General features: G+C 39.7%; 1 protein-coding gene across 7 annotated transcripts in view; it reads right to left on the minus strand.

The window, feature by feature from the left end:
* The window catches only part of LOC127579062 (breast carcinoma-amplified sequence 1-like), a 97,868-nt gene extending 80,450 nt beyond the window's left edge, over positions 1 to 17,418 (minus strand). For 2 of the 7 annotated variants that reach the window (XM_052031696.1, XM_052031692.1), the window contains exons 1-2: positions 17,089 to 17,409; positions 6,500 to 6,581 (exon numbers count right to left, since the gene is read on the minus strand). In XM_052031696.1, the coding sequence (XP_051887656.1) occupies positions 6,500 to 6,571 (72 nt within the window). In that variant the 5' untranslated portion in view covers positions 6,572 to 6,581; positions 17,089 to 17,409. Of the gene's footprint in view, positions 1 to 6,499; positions 6,582 to 17,088 lie in introns of those variants that run through there. The other 5 variants (XM_052031697.1, XM_052031693.1, XM_052031694.1 and 2 more) reach the window with 5 other exon arrangements.
* Positions 17,419 to 19,575: the final 2,157 nt, after the last annotated feature.

Genomic DNA, 19,575 nt, shown 5'->3' on the forward strand with positions numbered 1-19,575 from the left:
TACATCACTACCTGAGTAAAAAAACTGTGATAATTTATGAATAACAAAGTCTCATGTAAATTATTAGATTTTCCTCACCAGTGTAATAAATTCTGTATTCACCTGTTCTCTAGCATGAATGCTACAATCACATTCACTTGAAAGAATAAAACACTTTCCTGAGGTACTGTACAAGTATGTTGGGAATTGTATCATCTTAAGGCACATTTTACCTCTTCAGAAGTCTGTTGAACCATCTGTAAAGCTCTTCACTAAGACTGAAGAATTTACCTCCTCGATCCAAAATAGTATATTGTGTGGTAACAGATCTCACTCACAAACACTACAGTGTTGTGATTATGATGCACTCAATGTTAATGCCAATATGTCAAGATCAAAACTTAGGCTCTTGCAGTGTGAAAACAAATGCTCAATTTCTCTTTATTTCTTTGGCTTTAAAAGAACATGGTTAATCTGAGGAAGCCAAAAGACAAGTGGTTACATTGTGATCTATGTTTATATTTTATTCACAAGAAAATATCAACACTCAAAACAATTCTTAATTTGGAGCAGTGTTTAACTGCCCAGTTTCAGCTGGAAAATTCACTACAGTATATCTTACCCTTTACAATGTATACAGCCACTCCAAGAAAGCAATGAAAAATGTTAGCATTTTGAAATAATCTTGCTGAATGCCAAGAGCAGACATCACTTCTCAGAAAACTGAAACAAGTGTCAGAGAGAGGTTTTGGCCAATGATGATGTCAGTGCATTCCATAGCCATTCAAGTCCGGACAAAACCATGGCATTGATTTCAGCAAGGATCCGGTTTCATTATGATATGATTGTGTTTTGTTTAGAGTGCTCATTCCCATGTAAGCTTTTCCTGCAAAATATGTATCAGCAAAAAATAAAAAGCGCATTCATGAACCACAATGACTTTTCACAAGAAAAACTCCCATATGGTTTTTTCTGTTAGGTTGTATTGTAGTTCTTAGAAATGCTGGTTTCATGATGAATGAAATAAAGTTTGTAGTTAAAAGACATTTTCAAGGAAATAGCATGAAGATCTAAAGCACAATGTTCTTGAAATTCAGACTCGCAGTGCTGTTTTTCTCTGCACAACATGTACGGCAATCATTTATTCTGAAATGGATTGCATTTCCAGACGGAAATATACCACCCTTGAAATTTAACTGCACACCTCCAGCCACAAATCCCCATTGTGTATTTGACACAATATCTGCATTAGCTACATCTCCAATGATGTTACTCCTGGGCAACACTCCTCTTGGACTATTATCAGGGAAATTGGGAGTATCTTATTCCTGGGAGTATCATCACTGGGCAATACAACAGCAACCAGCTTTCAGTAACATTTTGCCAGCTGGGACCTAACAAGTAAATCCCATTAGTTTCCTCCTCTCCATGGGCCTTCACCACCTGGGCCAGAGTACCAACACCCACCTCCTAATTAAGGCCCAGTTCTCCCACTTCACAAGGTGCCAGAAACAAGGTATTTTGAACTTAATGCTTGTATTCCACCTTGGCCCAGTCCCAATGTTCCTGCATGGAACAAAACAGGACAACTGTTTGGGGGCAGAAATCCCACCAAGAAGAAATGGGGACAAAAAGTCAGTAAACTCTACCACAAGTAGATGTTTTCTAGGTCCCCTACCTCATCCCCTGCCATTACTGCTGGTGCCATGTACAACCAGTTAATCCCGGGAAGTGGATATAACAAGCAATTATGGATATGACAGGAAAATGATTGGGACCCCAAAACCCACAAAACTTCCAGCACATATGTATAATTATGTATGCCCATTCCCATTTGGAATGGGAGAACCAAAGTCCGAGTGAAGAGGCAATGGAAAACTTTACAAATCCAATTTCCTATTATTTCTAAGATGATTGCAGCAAATTTTTAATTTTTTTGTTCCATGAGTGAAGTTAACCCACTCAAATCTGTATCACTTGTGAATTGTGTAATCAGATTAGTTTAATGATTGTAAACAGTTCCTAACTAATTCCTGCCATTTCTTTTACTCTTTTAAAGAATTTACTACCTTATTTCAGACATCCACAGCACACACGATTTATGTAAATTCGATCATTAATGCAAAAGTTCAAAGACTATTGACAAGCAGTGACATTTAAAGCAAACTAGCCTTATTTTTCCAAACATTTTCATTATGTATGCAATGAAGATACAATGAGACAAGATCAAACATGTAACAATGGAAAGGACCAATGGAAATTTATTCAAATTATACTGTTGACTAATAGATGATATTTTACTTTATACATCAAACTTTCTTGCAAGTCTTGCAAAGTTAATATGAACGAACAAAAATATTCAAACTAAATGACTACAATAATCATGTCAGACAGATAAAAAATTAAATGCATAGAGGCACTTCAAAATGCAGCTCCTCTTTCAGATAAATGAACAACATGCACAGGGATAACAGGGAAGTGAAAATTTATATTCAGTGTCCTGAAGAAAACCATTATTTAACCACCATTGTTTACAAGCTTATGTCAGAATGAAATGCCATCAGAATGAGAGTCTGCTGACCATAAATCAGCTGCCTGTCATTTCGCACTCAGTTTATCTGCTTGTTATAAATCAGAATAAATGGAGAGGGCCTTTCAGTCAGTCCTACTTGATCCATTAGGCAACCACAACATATGCCCAGCACATGATCCAGTATTCAATACTTTAAACCATTGCAAAGTTTACCTGCATTAACCAACAAAGAAGTCCATTCCATTTATTGATCAGTGAAGAAACTGTCCTCATGACAACCGTAAATGTGTTTTTCACTAGTTTAAACCTGATCCCTCATACTACTGTTACAGAGACTTCAGTTATGATTCACATATCTTTTCTGGCATTGCTATATTACTCATCCTTAATAGACACCCCATTACCTTGTTAAACAGTGATGGATATTCCTGCATTTCCTCAATATCTCAATACAAAGGATTAATTTTATGATTTTTCTCTGGGCTGCATGTGAGGGGATTAAAGTGTGTGTCTCATTTTGGATAGTAAAACAAAGTTCTAATGGGGACAGACTGGATTGCTGTTTCAAGAAGAGGAAAATAGGGTAATGGTGGGGGTCAGTGTATGAAAGCTAGCTTAATGACACTTATTAACCTCATGGTCTTGCTAGAAGTCCATCCGAGGCTTGAGGCACCTATTTAAATTCAATTATTTTAATAAATGGTAGTGGTCAAAAGTTGAGGCATGACCAGAAAGGAACAGTAAAGCAGTCCTATGTGGGAAAATCACAGTGGTAATCTGTCACATGCAGTGTCTAAGGCATAATGTGCTGTAGGTCAGTCTTTGTCTGGGGGAACTCACACATAGGCCTTTCCACACTATTTTGGAGAATGGAGTTCACAGAAGCGAGGTGGGGAGTGGATCACAATGTGAGAGTCAAAAGAGGGTGAGGTAATCATAGGGCAAGGAATGGGGGAAGAAACCATTGGTGGTGGGAGTTGGAAGAATGGGATAGATGATTAGTGGGTGGACAATCAGTTAGGGAGATGACGGCTGGGTGGGTCAGTCAGAGAGATGTCCGGGGGTGTCTCAGGAGATGAATGCCTTCAGCTTCATAAGAACAGAGGTAAAGTTAAGCTGCTTTAAATAATGCTGAAGCAGGCTCAATCTCCCAAAGCACCAACCTTCCTCCCCACTGCAACCTGCTTCAATGTCCTGCCATCAGACAGGAGAATTTTAAGTATGTGACATCAATATAAGTACCCTGAACTGGTTAGTACCACTGTTCAAGCTCATCCTATGTAAGATATCTTTATCTTTATTAGTCACATGTACATCGAAACACACAGTGAAATACATGTTTGTGGAGAGTGTTCTGGGGACAGCCCGCAAGTGTCGCCATGCTTCTGGCGCCAACACAGCGCGCCCACAACTCCTGACATGTGCGTCTTTTGGAATGTGGGAGGAAACCAGGCCACCCAGAGGAAACCCATGCAGACAGGGGGAGAACGTACAAACTCCTTACAGACGGTGACCAGAATTGAACCCGGGTCACTGGCGCTGTAATAGTGTTACGCTAACCGCTACACTACCGAGAACTGCATCTAATTTAAGGAGGAAATCAGCAGCAGCAGAATTATACTCCAACTCATCTTGGCCCACTCTTCCTACCATTATCCCCAAGACAGGGAACAGGCCATACATCAATGTGGAGTGTAGACAAATACACTAGGAACAGCACCGGGGTATCTAAAAATGAAAGTGATCCTGATGTAGCTACAACACAGGAAAACATGTTAACCATCAGAATCAATACACTATAGACAGAGTGAACCAACTCCAGAACCAACAGGTCAGATCTGAGCTCTGTTGAACCGACATCTGCTCATTAATGGTGCAGGACAACTCAGCAGCCAAAGGTTCAGGAGACTCTGTGAACGTTGTCAGTTTCACTTATAGCAGAGCCTAGCCTAGTATGCAGCAGGTAAGTTGTTTGCAGCCATCTTCAGCCAGGTGTCCTGTGAAGCCTGCTTCTGTGCAAGTTAATCATCCCTGTACAAATGTTGGGAGGCTGACTAATGTAGGTCTCCATAATTTACATACCCAACTCTCACTTAGGAACCCCTCAATCTCCCTCAAGCTCAAAGCCTTCACCCAATCCTCACCCCTCCTACTGATCTGCCATTCCTTCCCCTGACAATAATTCCCACCCCCTTGAGTCTCGATAACCCGCCAGCAATTTGATTAGTCTGACTGGTGATTGGTCCCACCAACTCACCCAATCTCATTCCCCAGTTCCCAGCAACTGAATTTCCAACTCGGTCAACAAACAAAGTACTTGAACCACTAAACCCAGTGTGGTGAAGGGACACACACCGATATTGGGAGAGAGCTGTAGGATTCTGGATCAATGGTGATGTATCTCTGAGTCAGAATGCTGCATCGCCTACTGGGGAACTTTTAGATAGTGGAGCTTCCTTATATCTGCTGCATTCATCCTTCTATAATCATGGGCTTGGAAGGCATTGTTTGATAAGTCTTGATGGGTTGCAGCCCTGACTCTGGTAGATGGTACATACCACTAACATGATGTGCCAGTGGTGGAGGCAGTGAATACTGTGGGTGAGAGTTGGGTACCGAGTAAGCGGAATGGATTTGAGCTGATCCCCACCATGTTGATGGTGGCGAATTCGGTAATGGTGATGGCTTTCAATGTCAAGGAAAATTAGTTGGATCCAGCAGCTTATCTGATTGACACCTAACTACCTTAAATATTCACTCTGTCCACCACTGGGAATTCGTACTTGTGTGTACCATATATTAGAGTCACTGCTGCAGCTCATCAAGGCTTTGTCAAACAGCAGATATGAAGTCCATGATTTCTGACTAGGAGACCACACACAACAAGAAAGCTACTCTTCCTCCAAATTGTTAATTATCTGGTATGAAAATTAATTGTTCCTTAGCAGCAGAAGACTGAAACATGTTCAAGCCTTGATACATGTGACTAGATTGCTTCAGTAATTGACAAGATGTATCTGGAACCCATACAGAGTCCTGATGCAGGGTTTCAATCCAAAATATCAACAATTCCTTTCCCCTCCCACGATGCTACTTGACCCTCTGAGGTCCTCCAGTAAATTGTCACTTAAGATTTCACCAGATTGGATTTCTACTATTTTCTGTGGACATCCATACTGGATCCTGCATTCAAACTTTCTATAGAGGTTGATTTGGTGTAACACAAGTTAGTTTCAGGTATGTAGTTTTGATACTTTCCTGACAACTGTTTTAACTACATAATTTAGCTTTGTTGTATTGTTTAACACTGATTAGGCAAGTAAATTCCCAAGTCTACCTGGATCCCTTTAGCAGAGTACACAACGGCCTTTTTTACATTCCCATTGCTAACCATGTCTCAGTTGGTGGCACTTTAGCATCTACCATAGGGCCATGGATTCAAGTCCCACTTGAGACACTTGAGCATAAATGTTAAGCTGATGCTCTAATGCAATCCAGAGAAAGTGCTACACTGACTGAGGTGCCATTTTTAGAACAAGGTGTTAAACCAAGACTTCATCTGGTCCCTCAGAAGGACGTAAAAGATCCAATGGCATTATTTCAAAGTATGGAAATGTCCTAGTGTCCCAGTCAATATTTCTCCCTCAAGCAATGACAATAAAATTTATTATCTGTAATTATTACATTGTTCATTGAAGGGACTATACCACACTCATGTTCCTTGCTGTGTTCCCTACATCACAGTAGTGATTACACTTTATATACAGTATATAATGGCTATAAATACCTTGGAATGTCTGTGTTCCTGAATGATGTTTAATAAATGGTCTCTGTTAGATTGCCATTTGAAGGTCACAATAATGATTTAAGGCACTTATGGTAGAATATGACCTGCTTTAAACAGGCTGATCTTTCAATATAACACAATTAAGATTAAATTAGGAACCCATGAAAAACAAATTGCAGATAATTGAATACCAGTATTACCTTGGCTTGTTTCAATGCTGAAGGTTCCGTCTCAGAGTCATTCAAAGCCTCATGTGATACTGCATTGCCCATTGTGAATACACTGTTTGAAAACAAACACAGAATTGGAAATTAATTAATTTAAAACTGCAATGAAAATATAGGGGAAATAATAATTACGCTAAGAATAACATGGACCCACACATTATGTAGAAAGCTGGAACATTAGGAATACTGGAGATAAGAAAACTTGTTCAAATCTATTCTTAAAAATTTACAATGTATAAAATATACTGTTACGCACCAGCTAATGGCATCTCTTAATCAACTTCTGAATATCATTAACAGCAAATTGAAACAGGCCAGCCTTATTTATTAGGGATCATTAATTAGTCTCAGATTTGCCATGAACTAATTTTATTTTTTAAAAGGCTGTTGTTATGATCCTACATAATATTTTATATTCATTCAAGGAATGTGGGCTTTGCAGGCTGAGCCAGCATTTAATTGCCCATCCCTCAATGTCTGTGAGCTGTCTACTTGAACTGCTGCAGTCCTTGAGGTGTGGGTATAAATTTGGTGCCTTCTACTTTTCTTTAAGTTTGCAAAAGTCCGCAGTGGTAAAGCAAGCGTTGAAGTATTTTTTTTTCCTTGGACAAGCCAACAACCATTTCTGGACAAACCAGTTCATCAGAGTCTTTCCCAATCTGAGATGTTCAACCAGGTGCACCAGATACCACCCACATCCCAAAGATGTGAAAGTTGGTAGGTTAATTGACAACTGTAAAGAGCCCATAGGTGCATAGAAGAATCTGAGTGAGTTGATGGGAATGCGAGATGAATATTGGATTAATGCAGGATTAGTGCAAATGGTCAAAGCAAATTTAGACCTGTTCACCCTCCCACCTTCCCTCTGGCCTGAGAAAACAGTACTCCAGGTGTCCTTCCCTTTCTGGTCTGGCATCTATGTCAGTTGTTTGATACAATTTTAATGTAACAAAGTCAAAATTTTGAATTACAATCCTTTACTTCAATAAGGTTTCAGGTGTGAAACCAGCTCAAGGATAGTACAAGTTCACAATAGGATACTTTAAGCTGTGGAAATAAAAACTTCCCAGCACCTGTTCTCTGTTGTTGAACCAAGCTCATTCATATCACTTTTCAGCAGACAACTCTTGCACATTAGTGTTCCTAAAAGCTTCTTAGGATAAAACTCAAACACTGATACTTACTTTATCACAATATTGTGAATGCTATAGCTCTGGATGATCAAAAACCACAGATACTCATCTCTTTCTCTCTGTCACTGTTTTCACATCTTTTAGATTCATGGAGCTGAACTTATTTCACTGGAATGCTATGCCTTTGGTCAATTTGTGAAATTGTGGTACCCATAGCTTCTGTTGCTGGACAGCCACTGATATACTCATCCAGCTCTGTTGTTAAATGTATACTTGGTCAGTCTTCCTGCAGGAATTGATTGTGTCAGTGCTTTTTGAACTTGTGATGATGAAGAAATAGTGATACATTTTCATATCAGGGTAGTGTGTCATTTGGAAGTGAGCTTGCAGGCAGTGATGTTCCCATGCACCTTCTGCCTTTGTGCTAGACGGTAGATGTCATAACTTTGGGGAATACAGTTGAAGAAGTCTTCAAGAGTTGCTGCTGTGCATTTTGTGGGTGGTGCACAATAGAGCCACCGTGTGGCAGTGGATCCAGTGCTTAAGATGGAGAATTGTGTGCTAATCAAGTGGGTTGCTTTGACTTGGATGGTGTCCAATTTCTTGAGTGTTGTTGAAGTTTGACTTGTCCAGGCAACTACAGAATATTTCACCACATGCTTGATATGCTTATAATGGCTAATCTCTTATCTTGAGAGTCTCTAGGTAAAGGAAACAGCCTCACAGCATCTTCCTCAACAATCCCTCTCTGAATCTTACATTCTCAATGAGATCTCCTCTCATTCTACTAAACGCCAGAATATGGGCCAATCTTACTTAATTCTTCCTCAAAGAACAGCCCTTTCTGCCATGAATCAACCCTATGTTTCAACTCTGCAGAACAACCTTCATTAAAGTACAGAGCCAAGGATTGCACAAGCACTCATGTTTTGGTCATAAATGAGCCCTGTACAACCAGAATGAGACTTGCTTATTTGAGTGCACCAACTCCTATGCAATGAAGGCCCAACATAACTTTTGTCTTTCTAAATGCATGGTAGTTTCTCGCATTTCATGTGCCAGCTCTCCCAGGGATCTATACAAAGCAATATTTACTAATTTTCCACATTTAAAAAATATTTTTCTATTCTTCCAACAAAAATAATAATCTTATATTCTCCAATTCTTTCACATTCTTCCTCAATTTACTACTTTACTTTGTAAACTCTTTGCAGGCTCCTGATGGTTCACTTTCCTACCTAATCTGTGACGTCAGCAAACTTAGACAGGTTACTCTCTGCTTTTTCATCTGAGTCATTCACGTAGATTGTCAAATGGTGAGAATCCAGTAATGATCGTCATGCAACAGTTGGGAAATCTAAAAGCATATCTTGACTCATAATCCATTTCCTATCCTTTAAACAAGCTGCCCAAGCTTGCTGCTCCCTATCCATTAGATCCAACATTCCCACAGCAATTTGGTTCACAAAGCTGGCTCTAAACCAATCAATGAGACCCTTTGATTTGGAAGTCCCCTTACTTGGTGGAACCTGAATAAATCCCAATCATAAAAATTCCTGTGCACTGAATCAACTGTTAAAGTTCATGAAAGGAGTAAATGTTTGTGAATATTCAAAAACTACTAAAAATATATTATTAAAAAGATTAATAAATCACTTGAAATTCATTAAACCAGTTGCATTTAAGTTTATTACTTACTATAAATTGCTTGAAACTTGCCTCTCTCCCTTGCAACCAGTCTCCTCTATTGAAATAAATGGAGTCAGTAATTTTGCACTAGGTCAAACCTGACACAGATTCAGTGGGGAAATTCCCCAGTATAAATGGTGGGAAACTACAACATGTTGGTTCTCAGCCGTTGTGCTCTGTCTGCAGTCTAACACTGGTGTGCAATTGGAACAGCAGAGGAAAGGACTTCTCAGGAAGTTCAGGAATTCCGTGTTCATGCAGCATTGTACAAGAGTCCCAAGCCTCCTGATAGTTACATGGGGAACTATGGATCGGGCCATTATGAATTTCCAAGCGTCCAGTTACTGTGATAGATTCCAACTTTTACTTGGCAATTGTCAGCCTATTCTATATCCCCTTCCAAATAAAAACTATTGTTTAAAACATGAAAAGGCAAGAGGGATTTTAACAGAGGCACGGGGGATGTGAAAAAACAATGAAGAATGAATGAGCCAGTGAACATAAAAGAAGAAATGGGAATGAGAGAAAAGATGAAATGGAAATAAGAAAAGTAAAGGTGGCAGAAACAGAGGAAAAAGAAGGGAAACAAAAATATTGGAAATTAAGCAGGGATAAAAGGGGAAGAGGGTGAGTTTCAAAGAGAAAGTGTAATTTAGATAATCAGTGATCTGTTATAAACAAAGTCTGTTGACAGGCAAATGGGCAAGGTTTCGGCAACTATTCTGCAATATAACTACATTTATTATGAGAATATCTGTACTTTTACAATAATAGCACACATTTTTAAATCATATAAACTTCAATTGGTGTATAATTTACATGTTGGATCAAGAGCTTGGAAGGGCCTGGCCATTCATTGCTTAAAAATAAACTTGACTATCATCGTTCCAAATGAAGCAAACTTAACTTCGGTGCAAGGCACTTTTTAAAATTAATTTTCAAGTTCTGGACATCACTGGCAATGCCTTCATGTAGCGCCCGTCTCTAGTTGCCCATGGTGATGGTGAGCCACCTTCTTGAACTGCTGGAATCTTAGGGTGAAAGTATACCCACAGTGCAATTGGAGAGGGAGTTCCAAGATGTAGACCCAGCAACGACTAATAGTATATTTCCAGATTAGACGCATAACTTGGCGGGGAATCTGCAGGTGGTGGCAGCCCCGTGAAACTGCTGCCTTTGTCCTTCTCGGTGATAGAGCTGCAGATTTGGGAAGTGCTGTCAGACTAGACTGGGCAAGTAACTGCCATGTATTGTGTGGACGGTACACACCGCAGCCATTGTGTGCTGGTGTTAGAAGGAAAGAATGTTCAGGGTGGTTAATGGGGTGCCAGTCAAGTAAGTTTCTTTGTCCTAAAAGGTGTCAATTTTCTTGAGAGTTGTTGGAGATGCATTCATCTCAACAATTGAAGGGCATTTCATAACCCTCTTAACTTGTGCCTTGTAGATGATGAAAAGTCCCTGAGTCCCTTGAAAAATATTATGGATAAGTCGCAGTATTTCCTTACTCATTTTTACACTGTCCAAAGTATTGATCATACTCTATGAAGTTTTTCTGTTGCACTGGGAATGCCTGACTAAGTCAGCTGGCAAGCCTTGATGTGACGAGTCAATCTTTTTACAGGTACATGAGGATGACACAGTATTTGACCATGCCTGATGCAGTTAATACTATAAAAGAAACAGTACAGCTAGAGATTGCATTTCTTTTGTTATACTGTTCTAATGCTTGTTAATCAATATGTTTTCATTTGTTTTTGGTATTAATTCTGGAATATTGAAATTATCCTAAACTCTTAAATACATTTATTAACTTGTGTCTGGGACGTTCAGAGGGAGACTACAAAGAAAGGATTTTTTAAAATTGATTTTAATTTATGTATTACTAATACCACCACTAATACCAGTTCTCTCAGTCAATGGAGGTGGAGTTCTATTACCTAGAACACTTAGCACACACAACCAAGGGTGAATTTCTACTTCACACTTTCTACAAAAGCCAAATCACAACAGAACTGCTGGAAATGCTTGGCAGGTCAGGCAGCAGAAACTTAGTTAATTCTTCAGGTAAATGATCACTCACTGGAACTGGAAGGTGAGATTTTAAGGAGACGCAGAGCTTGGGGAAAAGGGTTCAGAGTGGGGTAGGAATGGGGCAAGGTTGAGGATTGGGCAGGATGAAGTACAGTGACAGAGAGAAAAGGGCAAAAGGTTAGTGCTGGGGTAGATGACAGGAGTGATTACATCACAAAAGAGATGACAGTAGAAGGCAAAAGTGTGTGGTAATGTGACCTGAAACAAAAAGCAGGCTCAGAAGAAATTGCAGCAGAATGATTTACAGGCACCGGCCATTTGAGAAAAAGAGTGGTGGTTCTAATGTTGTAAAATGCAATGCCAAGGCCAGAAAGTTGTTGTGTATCTAATAACAGGATAAACAGATATCCTTTTAACTTCTTTAGAACAGTGTAGATGTTTGCTGAAAGACCAATGATTCAATAGAAATTAAAGTGGTAAGCAACCAATAACTTTCTGATGAAGCTATCAACCATAGACACTAATGTCTGCAGATGCTACATAACCTGCTGAATTTACTGCGTTTTTTTAATTTTAGATTTGCTATATATGAAGCATTTTGCTTTGGACTTTATCTAACTTGCCTAAGCAAAATCTCATGAGGCAGGGGAAAATATAGGGAATGCTTACAAAACAACACACATTGATTTTCTATCCCACACGCTGTCTGGCAAAACCCCAGGTATCTTACAGATTAAACTATATCATTAGCCAAAACCAATCAGATTCCAATGATCTCAGTACCACTCCAAGCATGGTATGTTTAATCACTGATACTCATCTCAATAACCTTCAACTCAATTCTTAAACAGATATTTGACCAACAGTGTACTTTGTACTTTATATCCTCAGCTTCCTGTGTTTTTATATTGGTTTAGTTCTATATTGAGCTGCTTTTACCTTGCTCCAACGCAGGAGCTGTGGCAGTTGGAGTAATGACTGACATTTGAGATGCCTTCAGGGATGGAACCAAGGCCATAAACACAGCACAAAAACGCAATAGCAATCCATGAAGTGTGATCCCACTACTTGAAGGGTTCTGTCTAGACTGTAGGATTACTGGAACCTCACTTGAAAGATATGAAAGTTTGTATAGTTTAATCAGTTGATATGATTGTAGATAATGCCAGCTAAAAGGAAGAAGATTGTTTAAAGAGATACTTTTGAGTCAAAGCACTCAGTGTATTCATCAAAGTAATCACACGGTATAGTAATACAGCCAGCCCAACCACACAGTAGACTGATTGGCTCTGCATCTCTTTCCTTTGAGGTCTTTGGTTGATTGAGGAAAAGGATGTTTGCAGTTTAAACCTTTAGACCTGGAATAGATCCATGCCCTGCCAGGTACCTCAAGGCACTGGAAAATACCACCAACACCATGTCCTCAAAATCCTCCAAATTTACCTTAAGGACCAGTGAACCAACGTTAGCATCCTCTCCCAGGCCAACATCACCAGACACTCTCAGTTGGCCACCTCATTTGCATGCGCATTTCCAGACTCTGGAAGCGGACATTATATATCCAAGTAAATGAAAATCAAAAATACTGCAGATGCTGGAAGTCTGAAATAAAAACAGAAAATGCCAGAAACACTCAGCAGGTCAGGCAGCATCTGTGTAAAGACAAACGGTTAATGTTTCATGTCTGGGGCCTTTTATCAGAACTGGGAAAAAAAAGAAAACAAGTTAGGGGAAGGGATGGGTTTAACAAAAGGAATATCTCTCATAGAATGAGATCAAATGTGTAAATATAGAAGTTCAGTTGCACTTCTGAACAGATTATGCTCTGTGTAATATGTTGCTAACAGTAAGGCTGTGGGACATGCCCAGCAGGTACTGCCTAAGAGAAAAGATTATAGCAATCTCTGAATTAATAAATGGGAACAAATCATATTTTAAAATATTAAAGTGTAGCATTTTAAAATATATTTCAAGGAGGTAACATTACTTGTCTCTTTTTATTTGCCCCCAGGTACTGCTTGGCAAGGCTGAATCTGGCCTATGTGTGACTTCAGGTCCACAGTAGTGTTGTTGACTATAGATTACCTTTTGAAATGGCCTTGCAAACCATTCAGTTGTATCAAAATAACAATGCTAAAACAAAACAATAGAACGAATCTCCTCACACATACCAAGGCACCAACTGGGGACCAAAATTGTTCCCAGTCCTGTTTATCTTGCCATTATCTCGGGTCTGGTACCCAGATATAGAGAGCTTTATTCACAGAACCACACCTTTCAGCCAAAGCCCCAGTCTCCTCCATCAAAATCCATGGCTGCGTCCTCTACCACAGAAGATCAGATCCAATAGAGGTGGTAAAACAGTGGTTTGGAATCAAGGAGGAATGGGGAATCTTTAACAATAACTTGAACCCCATGGACTCTTGTGCATCAGCTCAACCATGAGCATGGAAGCCTGCTGATGTCCTCTTTCGGCCAATGAATCAGGTCTCCTCCATGGCAAATGTCACTTGGAAGATGTATGGAATGACATGGGCATTGAAGGACATGACTGCCAGACTGCCTATGGGACGTTCCATGTGAGTCAACACATTACTTCATCTGCATCAATCTACATATTGTAGATAAATCTATTCATGACAATATGGTAGGAATGACCACTTCATACTCCTTGTGGAAGTAAATTCCCAGCTTTACATGGACGATTCCCTCCATTATGTTTTATGATACCACCATTGTGCTTAATGGGAAGAAGAGCCCCCGGCCTGAAACATTAACTGTTTCTTTTTCCTCAGATGCTGACTGACCTGCTGTGTGTTTCCAGAATTTCTACTCTAATCTACATTTTAGATTTAGAATAGGTCTGGTAACTCAATACTGAGCATCCATGAGGTGCTGTGGGCCATCAGCAGCAGCAACAAAATGGCCTTCCGTCACAATCTGGAAATCATGGCCCACCATATTATCATCATTACTATCCAGACTGTACCCAAGTTCAGTGAGGGGTAGAAGGCCATGCTGGGAAAAACACCAAGCAAATCTAAATATGAAAACTATGAGAAGCCATGCATGCTTCAAGCAGTTTGCAGTAGACAGAGCTAAGTGATTCCACAACTACCTGATCAGATCAAACTGGAGTCTAGTCATAAATAGCAGCGTACAATTAAAAAAGGATGATGATGATGATATTAGGAATATTGACAGAAACTTTGCTTAAAGAGATGGTTTTAAATCAAAGTCAACTTTTTTGAAACGAGGTTGATTTGGATGGACTGTTAGAGAGACAGATTGTTGAAGAGGCAGAGGGGTTTAAGGAGGGAATAAAGGTAGTATCTGAAGACAACATGAAGGACAGAAGGCAAATAGAGAGGAGTAGGTCAGTGAGCAACACTCAGAGTGGTGGAACATTCACTGTAAAGTGCATAGAAAAGAGAGTACAATGACATATTGAATGAATACAATATTTAAACTTGTCCTTTCAAAAAAGTTGACTTTGATTTAAAACTATCTCTTTTACCGAAGTTTCTGTCTATGTTCCTAATATTGCCATCATTGCCAGAGCACCTATTTTTGATTAAAGCTCTTTTGAAGTTCCTTTGGGTGTTTTTCTTAATTAACAGTAGTTTAAATCTTTGAGGCACTGACTGTCTGACAGTAAAAGTAGCTCAGCAAATACAGAGGAGAGCAGAACTTGTGGATGATGATTCACAGACAAGAGAGTTTTGAATTAGTTGTTGTTGATGGCTACTTGAGCAGGGGATGAAATGCCAGGCTTTACAGTGTGAGGGTTCACTCTGCAGATGACAAAAGCATGGATGAGGCTTTCATTTGGAATTGAGTAAGGAAAGGTACAGGGACAGGGACATTTATGAAGTCAGATTAAAGTCAAATACATGATGGGAAACTCCTCATTGAACTAGGTTGATCCTCCCATCTTGATAGTAATGGTAACATGAGGGATATTCTGAGCTTTAAGGTCAAACATTGTAGTGGTGCACATTTCTCCAGCTGCTGATGATCTACTGCACCACATGGAAGGCTAGTTTTGAGCTACCAGACATGTTCTGGGTCCATGCAACTGGGACGATTGTAGTGCGACACAACGCAATGGAGACAAGGAGCCTTGATATGAAGACTGGGTATTTTTTTCCACAGGGCTACATGACGATCACTTTTGCCAATACTATTGTGGACAGATGTACCTGCCACATTGGTGAAAGCGAGTTAAATAGGTTTAATACTTGAACACACCTACTACAGACTCAGTCTGGTAGCAATATTCCTCAGGACTTTGCCAGCTCAGTTAGTGATGATATACAAAACTACTCTCGATAATGGGGATTAAAGTCTATCATCCAGAGTACATTCTGTGCCCCTTGATGGTGTGAGTGCTTCTTCCAAATATTGTTCAACAGGGAAGAGCTGAGACAGGTGGCAATTCAGATTGGTTTCCTTTCCCATGATTGAATTCAGACTTCATAGCATCTGGCGTCAGCACTGTGGACTTCCAGGGCTACTCCCTCCTACCTGTACACAACTGTGCTGCCATCTGTGTGGGTCTGTTCTGTTGGCAGGATAGGACAGACCAGGAGTCATGATGTATGGGTCTGGTACATTGTCTGTAAGGTAATATTCTGTGACAATGACTGTCAAGCTGTGGCTTGATTACCCTGTGTGAAAGCTCTCCCAATTTAGCCACCAGTCTCCAGATATTCACAAGAAGTAGATTTTTGTAATTGCCAGTGCAAAACAGGATGGCAAAAAATTGCAGTAATGCTTTTAAAAGCACACTTTCCCACTTCAAGGATGCAATGATAATAAATCTAACAATAACTATAAGTCAGAGTAGTCAGAGTAATGGACATCATTAGTTTCTCTGACCAAGATACCTTGTCAATCGGTGCTAGGGTTCATCATCACACACTTGAGTGCCGATATTTCACTATTTCACTAGTCACTAGCTAATGACAAGCAAGTTATTGCTCCAAAGCCGATAGGTGATTTTGTTTTTATTCTTCTGTTCTTTTTTTGCACACCACTATTGTTTCCAGCAGCAGAAGCACATTATTGACAGGGAGCAACCCTGGAACAATGAAAAGCCCTGTGTTTTCATATGTTTTCCTCAGCTGCTCCTCGTCTGAAAATAATATACCATTGTTATCCTCAAGTTCATAACTTGGTATTCCCTCCAACTATAAGTGGTAATTATTACATTTCATTAAAACAGCTTTAGGAATGCCAGTTACAAATCATTCGATGTCAGTAGCCCGTGGAATATTCTGACAACTTTTGCACCACTTAAGGTGCTGCAGATTGTCAGCAGTAGTTATGGGACAATTCACAAGTGGCCGCCTGCGCTTGATAAAGCGCAGCTGAATACTGCGCATGTACCCAAGGCGCTGTTACACTTGTCGAACGCCAAGAAAAATAAAATTGTGCAATTGAACTACAAGCAAACTACTACTGGAAGGTATTGGTATAAGTGAACTTTTGAAAGCTAAAGATAAAATTTGCCTGGTTTGATTTGTTTTACCAAAGTTTGGCTCTTTAAATATACCCTATCATTAAATCAATTTTTTGTCAAAATATCAGTCACGTTGCAGAAAGACTGCTTTAAATTCCACAATAAGCTCTTTAAGTTTGCGAGGCGGGCTGTCTTTCAGCAGAAGAATGTGGTTTAGTCTGTGAATGAAAAGAGGTGAGACTCGCCTGCAGTAAGCACCTTGCCGCTCTCCCGAGAGTGTCCTCAGCGCAGAACCGATGGATCCAGAAAACCGAGGAGAAAGAGGCAACTCAAATGCTGACCTGCTGCCGCTCCCTTCACCGCATCAGCTTCCCCGCCACAAGTGGCTACTTTCATTCGCTTCGAACTGCTACCTGCACCTTGCTGCTTCACTGGTTACTCAAGGGTGGAGCTGTTGCTACCAACCGCTGCACTGGTCAGATTGTGTGTAGAATTGGGTGGAAAAAATCCAGCACCCAAGTACATCCTCAATTTACCGGAGAATTTTGGCAACGATAGAAATCGTTCAGCCAACCCACATAAGGTCAACTCATGCCTAAATTTGATTGATCTGTACTACTGATGCAATTAAAATACATTTTGTTTTTATTCCAATGAGAATAACAATAGGGGCATTAAATATCAAAGTAAAACAATAGAATTGCCATTAAGGACATTTATTTGCCTTCTGTTATTAAGTGTAAACACCTTTTTTATATATTATGTTATTTGTTACTGAATGGAAATTTAATTTTCTTTTTTTTCAATATCAATATTAAAATAGTCAAATGTGTTGAAGATAAAAGACTCCATGCCAAAGATGTACAAGGAATGGATGAAAAATTAACAGTGCAACAGTTTCAAAATTCTGAAAGAAACATCACATACATCATTCAAATACTGAGATAATACTTTATTGTTAGTAATGAACTGAAATGATGCAGTGTTGTGTTGTACCATGAAAATATGAAACAAAAGCTGGCATTATAATTTTTTTGTAGGAGTGAGATAACAACCCAGACAAGAAGCTCAAAGACTTGCAGTGCAACCACTGATTCTGTTGATGTGAATAGAGCACTGAAGTAAAAATTCTGTTTCAGTTGAATAACCTTTAACTAAACATTTGTCTTGCTATATTTTGCAACAAATGAGTGTTTGCCATGGGAATCATTCGAAAACTGTGTTCAGAAGTGATAAAAAATGAAAACACAAAATGTCTAGATTATTTGGGAAGCATACACTTTTTTGTATAAATTATCATGGTAGATAGGTGAATAGCCCTGAATTGAAGTGATTAATCACAGCTGCACTTAGGGACCACACACATCTGAAGTTATTAAATTAATTATGTTCTGTGCATTTTAAACAATTATTTATTTTGGCAGAGATGTTTTCTTTGATATATCAAACCAAAATCTGCCTGCTCTCTCAAAAGCTTCTGTGGCTCTTTTTTAAAGATGAGTAAGATTAGTAAATCATATCCCAGCAAGTATGTATTTCCCCAGTCAACATACAAAAGCAGATAATCTTGTCCTTATCACATGACTATTGGCGGGAGCATTTTGGCTGCCCCTGTTTCCCGTTGTGATTACATTGCTAAATTCCTCCATTAGCTGAAAAGTGTTTTGGTACCCTGGGATTGTTGATGATGTTATATAAATGAGCCCTTTCTGAACGGAAGGGATTGGAAAATTGTAGTGATGAAGAAAGATTGGATACGTTTGAGTTGTTTTCTTTGGAAGAGAGGAAGCAGGGGAAGATTTAATTAAGATGTGTAAAATCATGAGCAGCTTAGCTAGAGTAAATAAGAAGGACTTATTCTTCTCTTACCCGAGGGGTCAAAGCCCAGGGAAGATAGATTTAAAGTAGTTCGTAGAAGGCTTACATTTGAGGCAAGTGCTGGATTTTGCACCCAGAGACCGATGGAGGTCATGAGCTCATGACCTGACAGGATGGTAGAGCCAGAAACCCTCATCAACATTGAAAAATGACTGGACAATGTACTTGATGAACAACCATAGAACCATAGAACAATACAGCACAATACAGGCCCTTCGGCCCACCATGTTGTGCCGACCTTCAAACCTCTCCTAAAACTATTTAACCCCTCCTCCCAAATATCCCTCTATCTTAAATTCCTCCATATGCTTATCTAACAATCTCTTGAACTTGACCAATGTATCAGCCTCCACCACCACCCCAGGCAGCACATTCCATGCACCAACCACTCTCTGGGTGAAAAACCTCCCTCTGACATCTCCCTTGAACTTCCCCCCCATTACCTTAAAGCCATGCCCTCTTGTATTGACCATTGGTGCCCTGGGAAAGAGGCGCTGGCTGTCCACTCTATTCCTCTCCATATCTTGTATACTTCTATCATGTCTCCCCTCATCCTCCTTCTCTCCAATGAGTAAAGCCCTAGCTCCTTTAGTCTCTCCTCATAATCCATACTCTCTAATCCAGGCAGCATCCTGGTAAATCTCCTCTGCACCCTTTCCAACGCCTCCACATCCTTCCTATAATGAGGTGACCAGAACTGGACACAGTAATCTAAGTGTGGTCTAACCAGAGTTTTGTAAAGCTGCATCATCACTTCACGGCTCTTAAACTCGATCCCACGACTTATGAAAGCTAACATCCCATAAGCTTTCTTAACTACCCTATCCACCTGTGTGGCAACTTTCAGTGATCTG

The sequence above is a fragment of the Pristis pectinata genome, chromosome 16, assembly GCF_009764475.1.
Source record: "Pristis pectinata isolate sPriPec2 chromosome 16, sPriPec2.1.pri, whole genome shotgun sequence".
In the NCBI taxonomy this organism is placed as follows: domain Eukaryota; kingdom Metazoa; phylum Chordata; class Chondrichthyes; order Rhinopristiformes; family Pristidae; genus Pristis; species Pristis pectinata.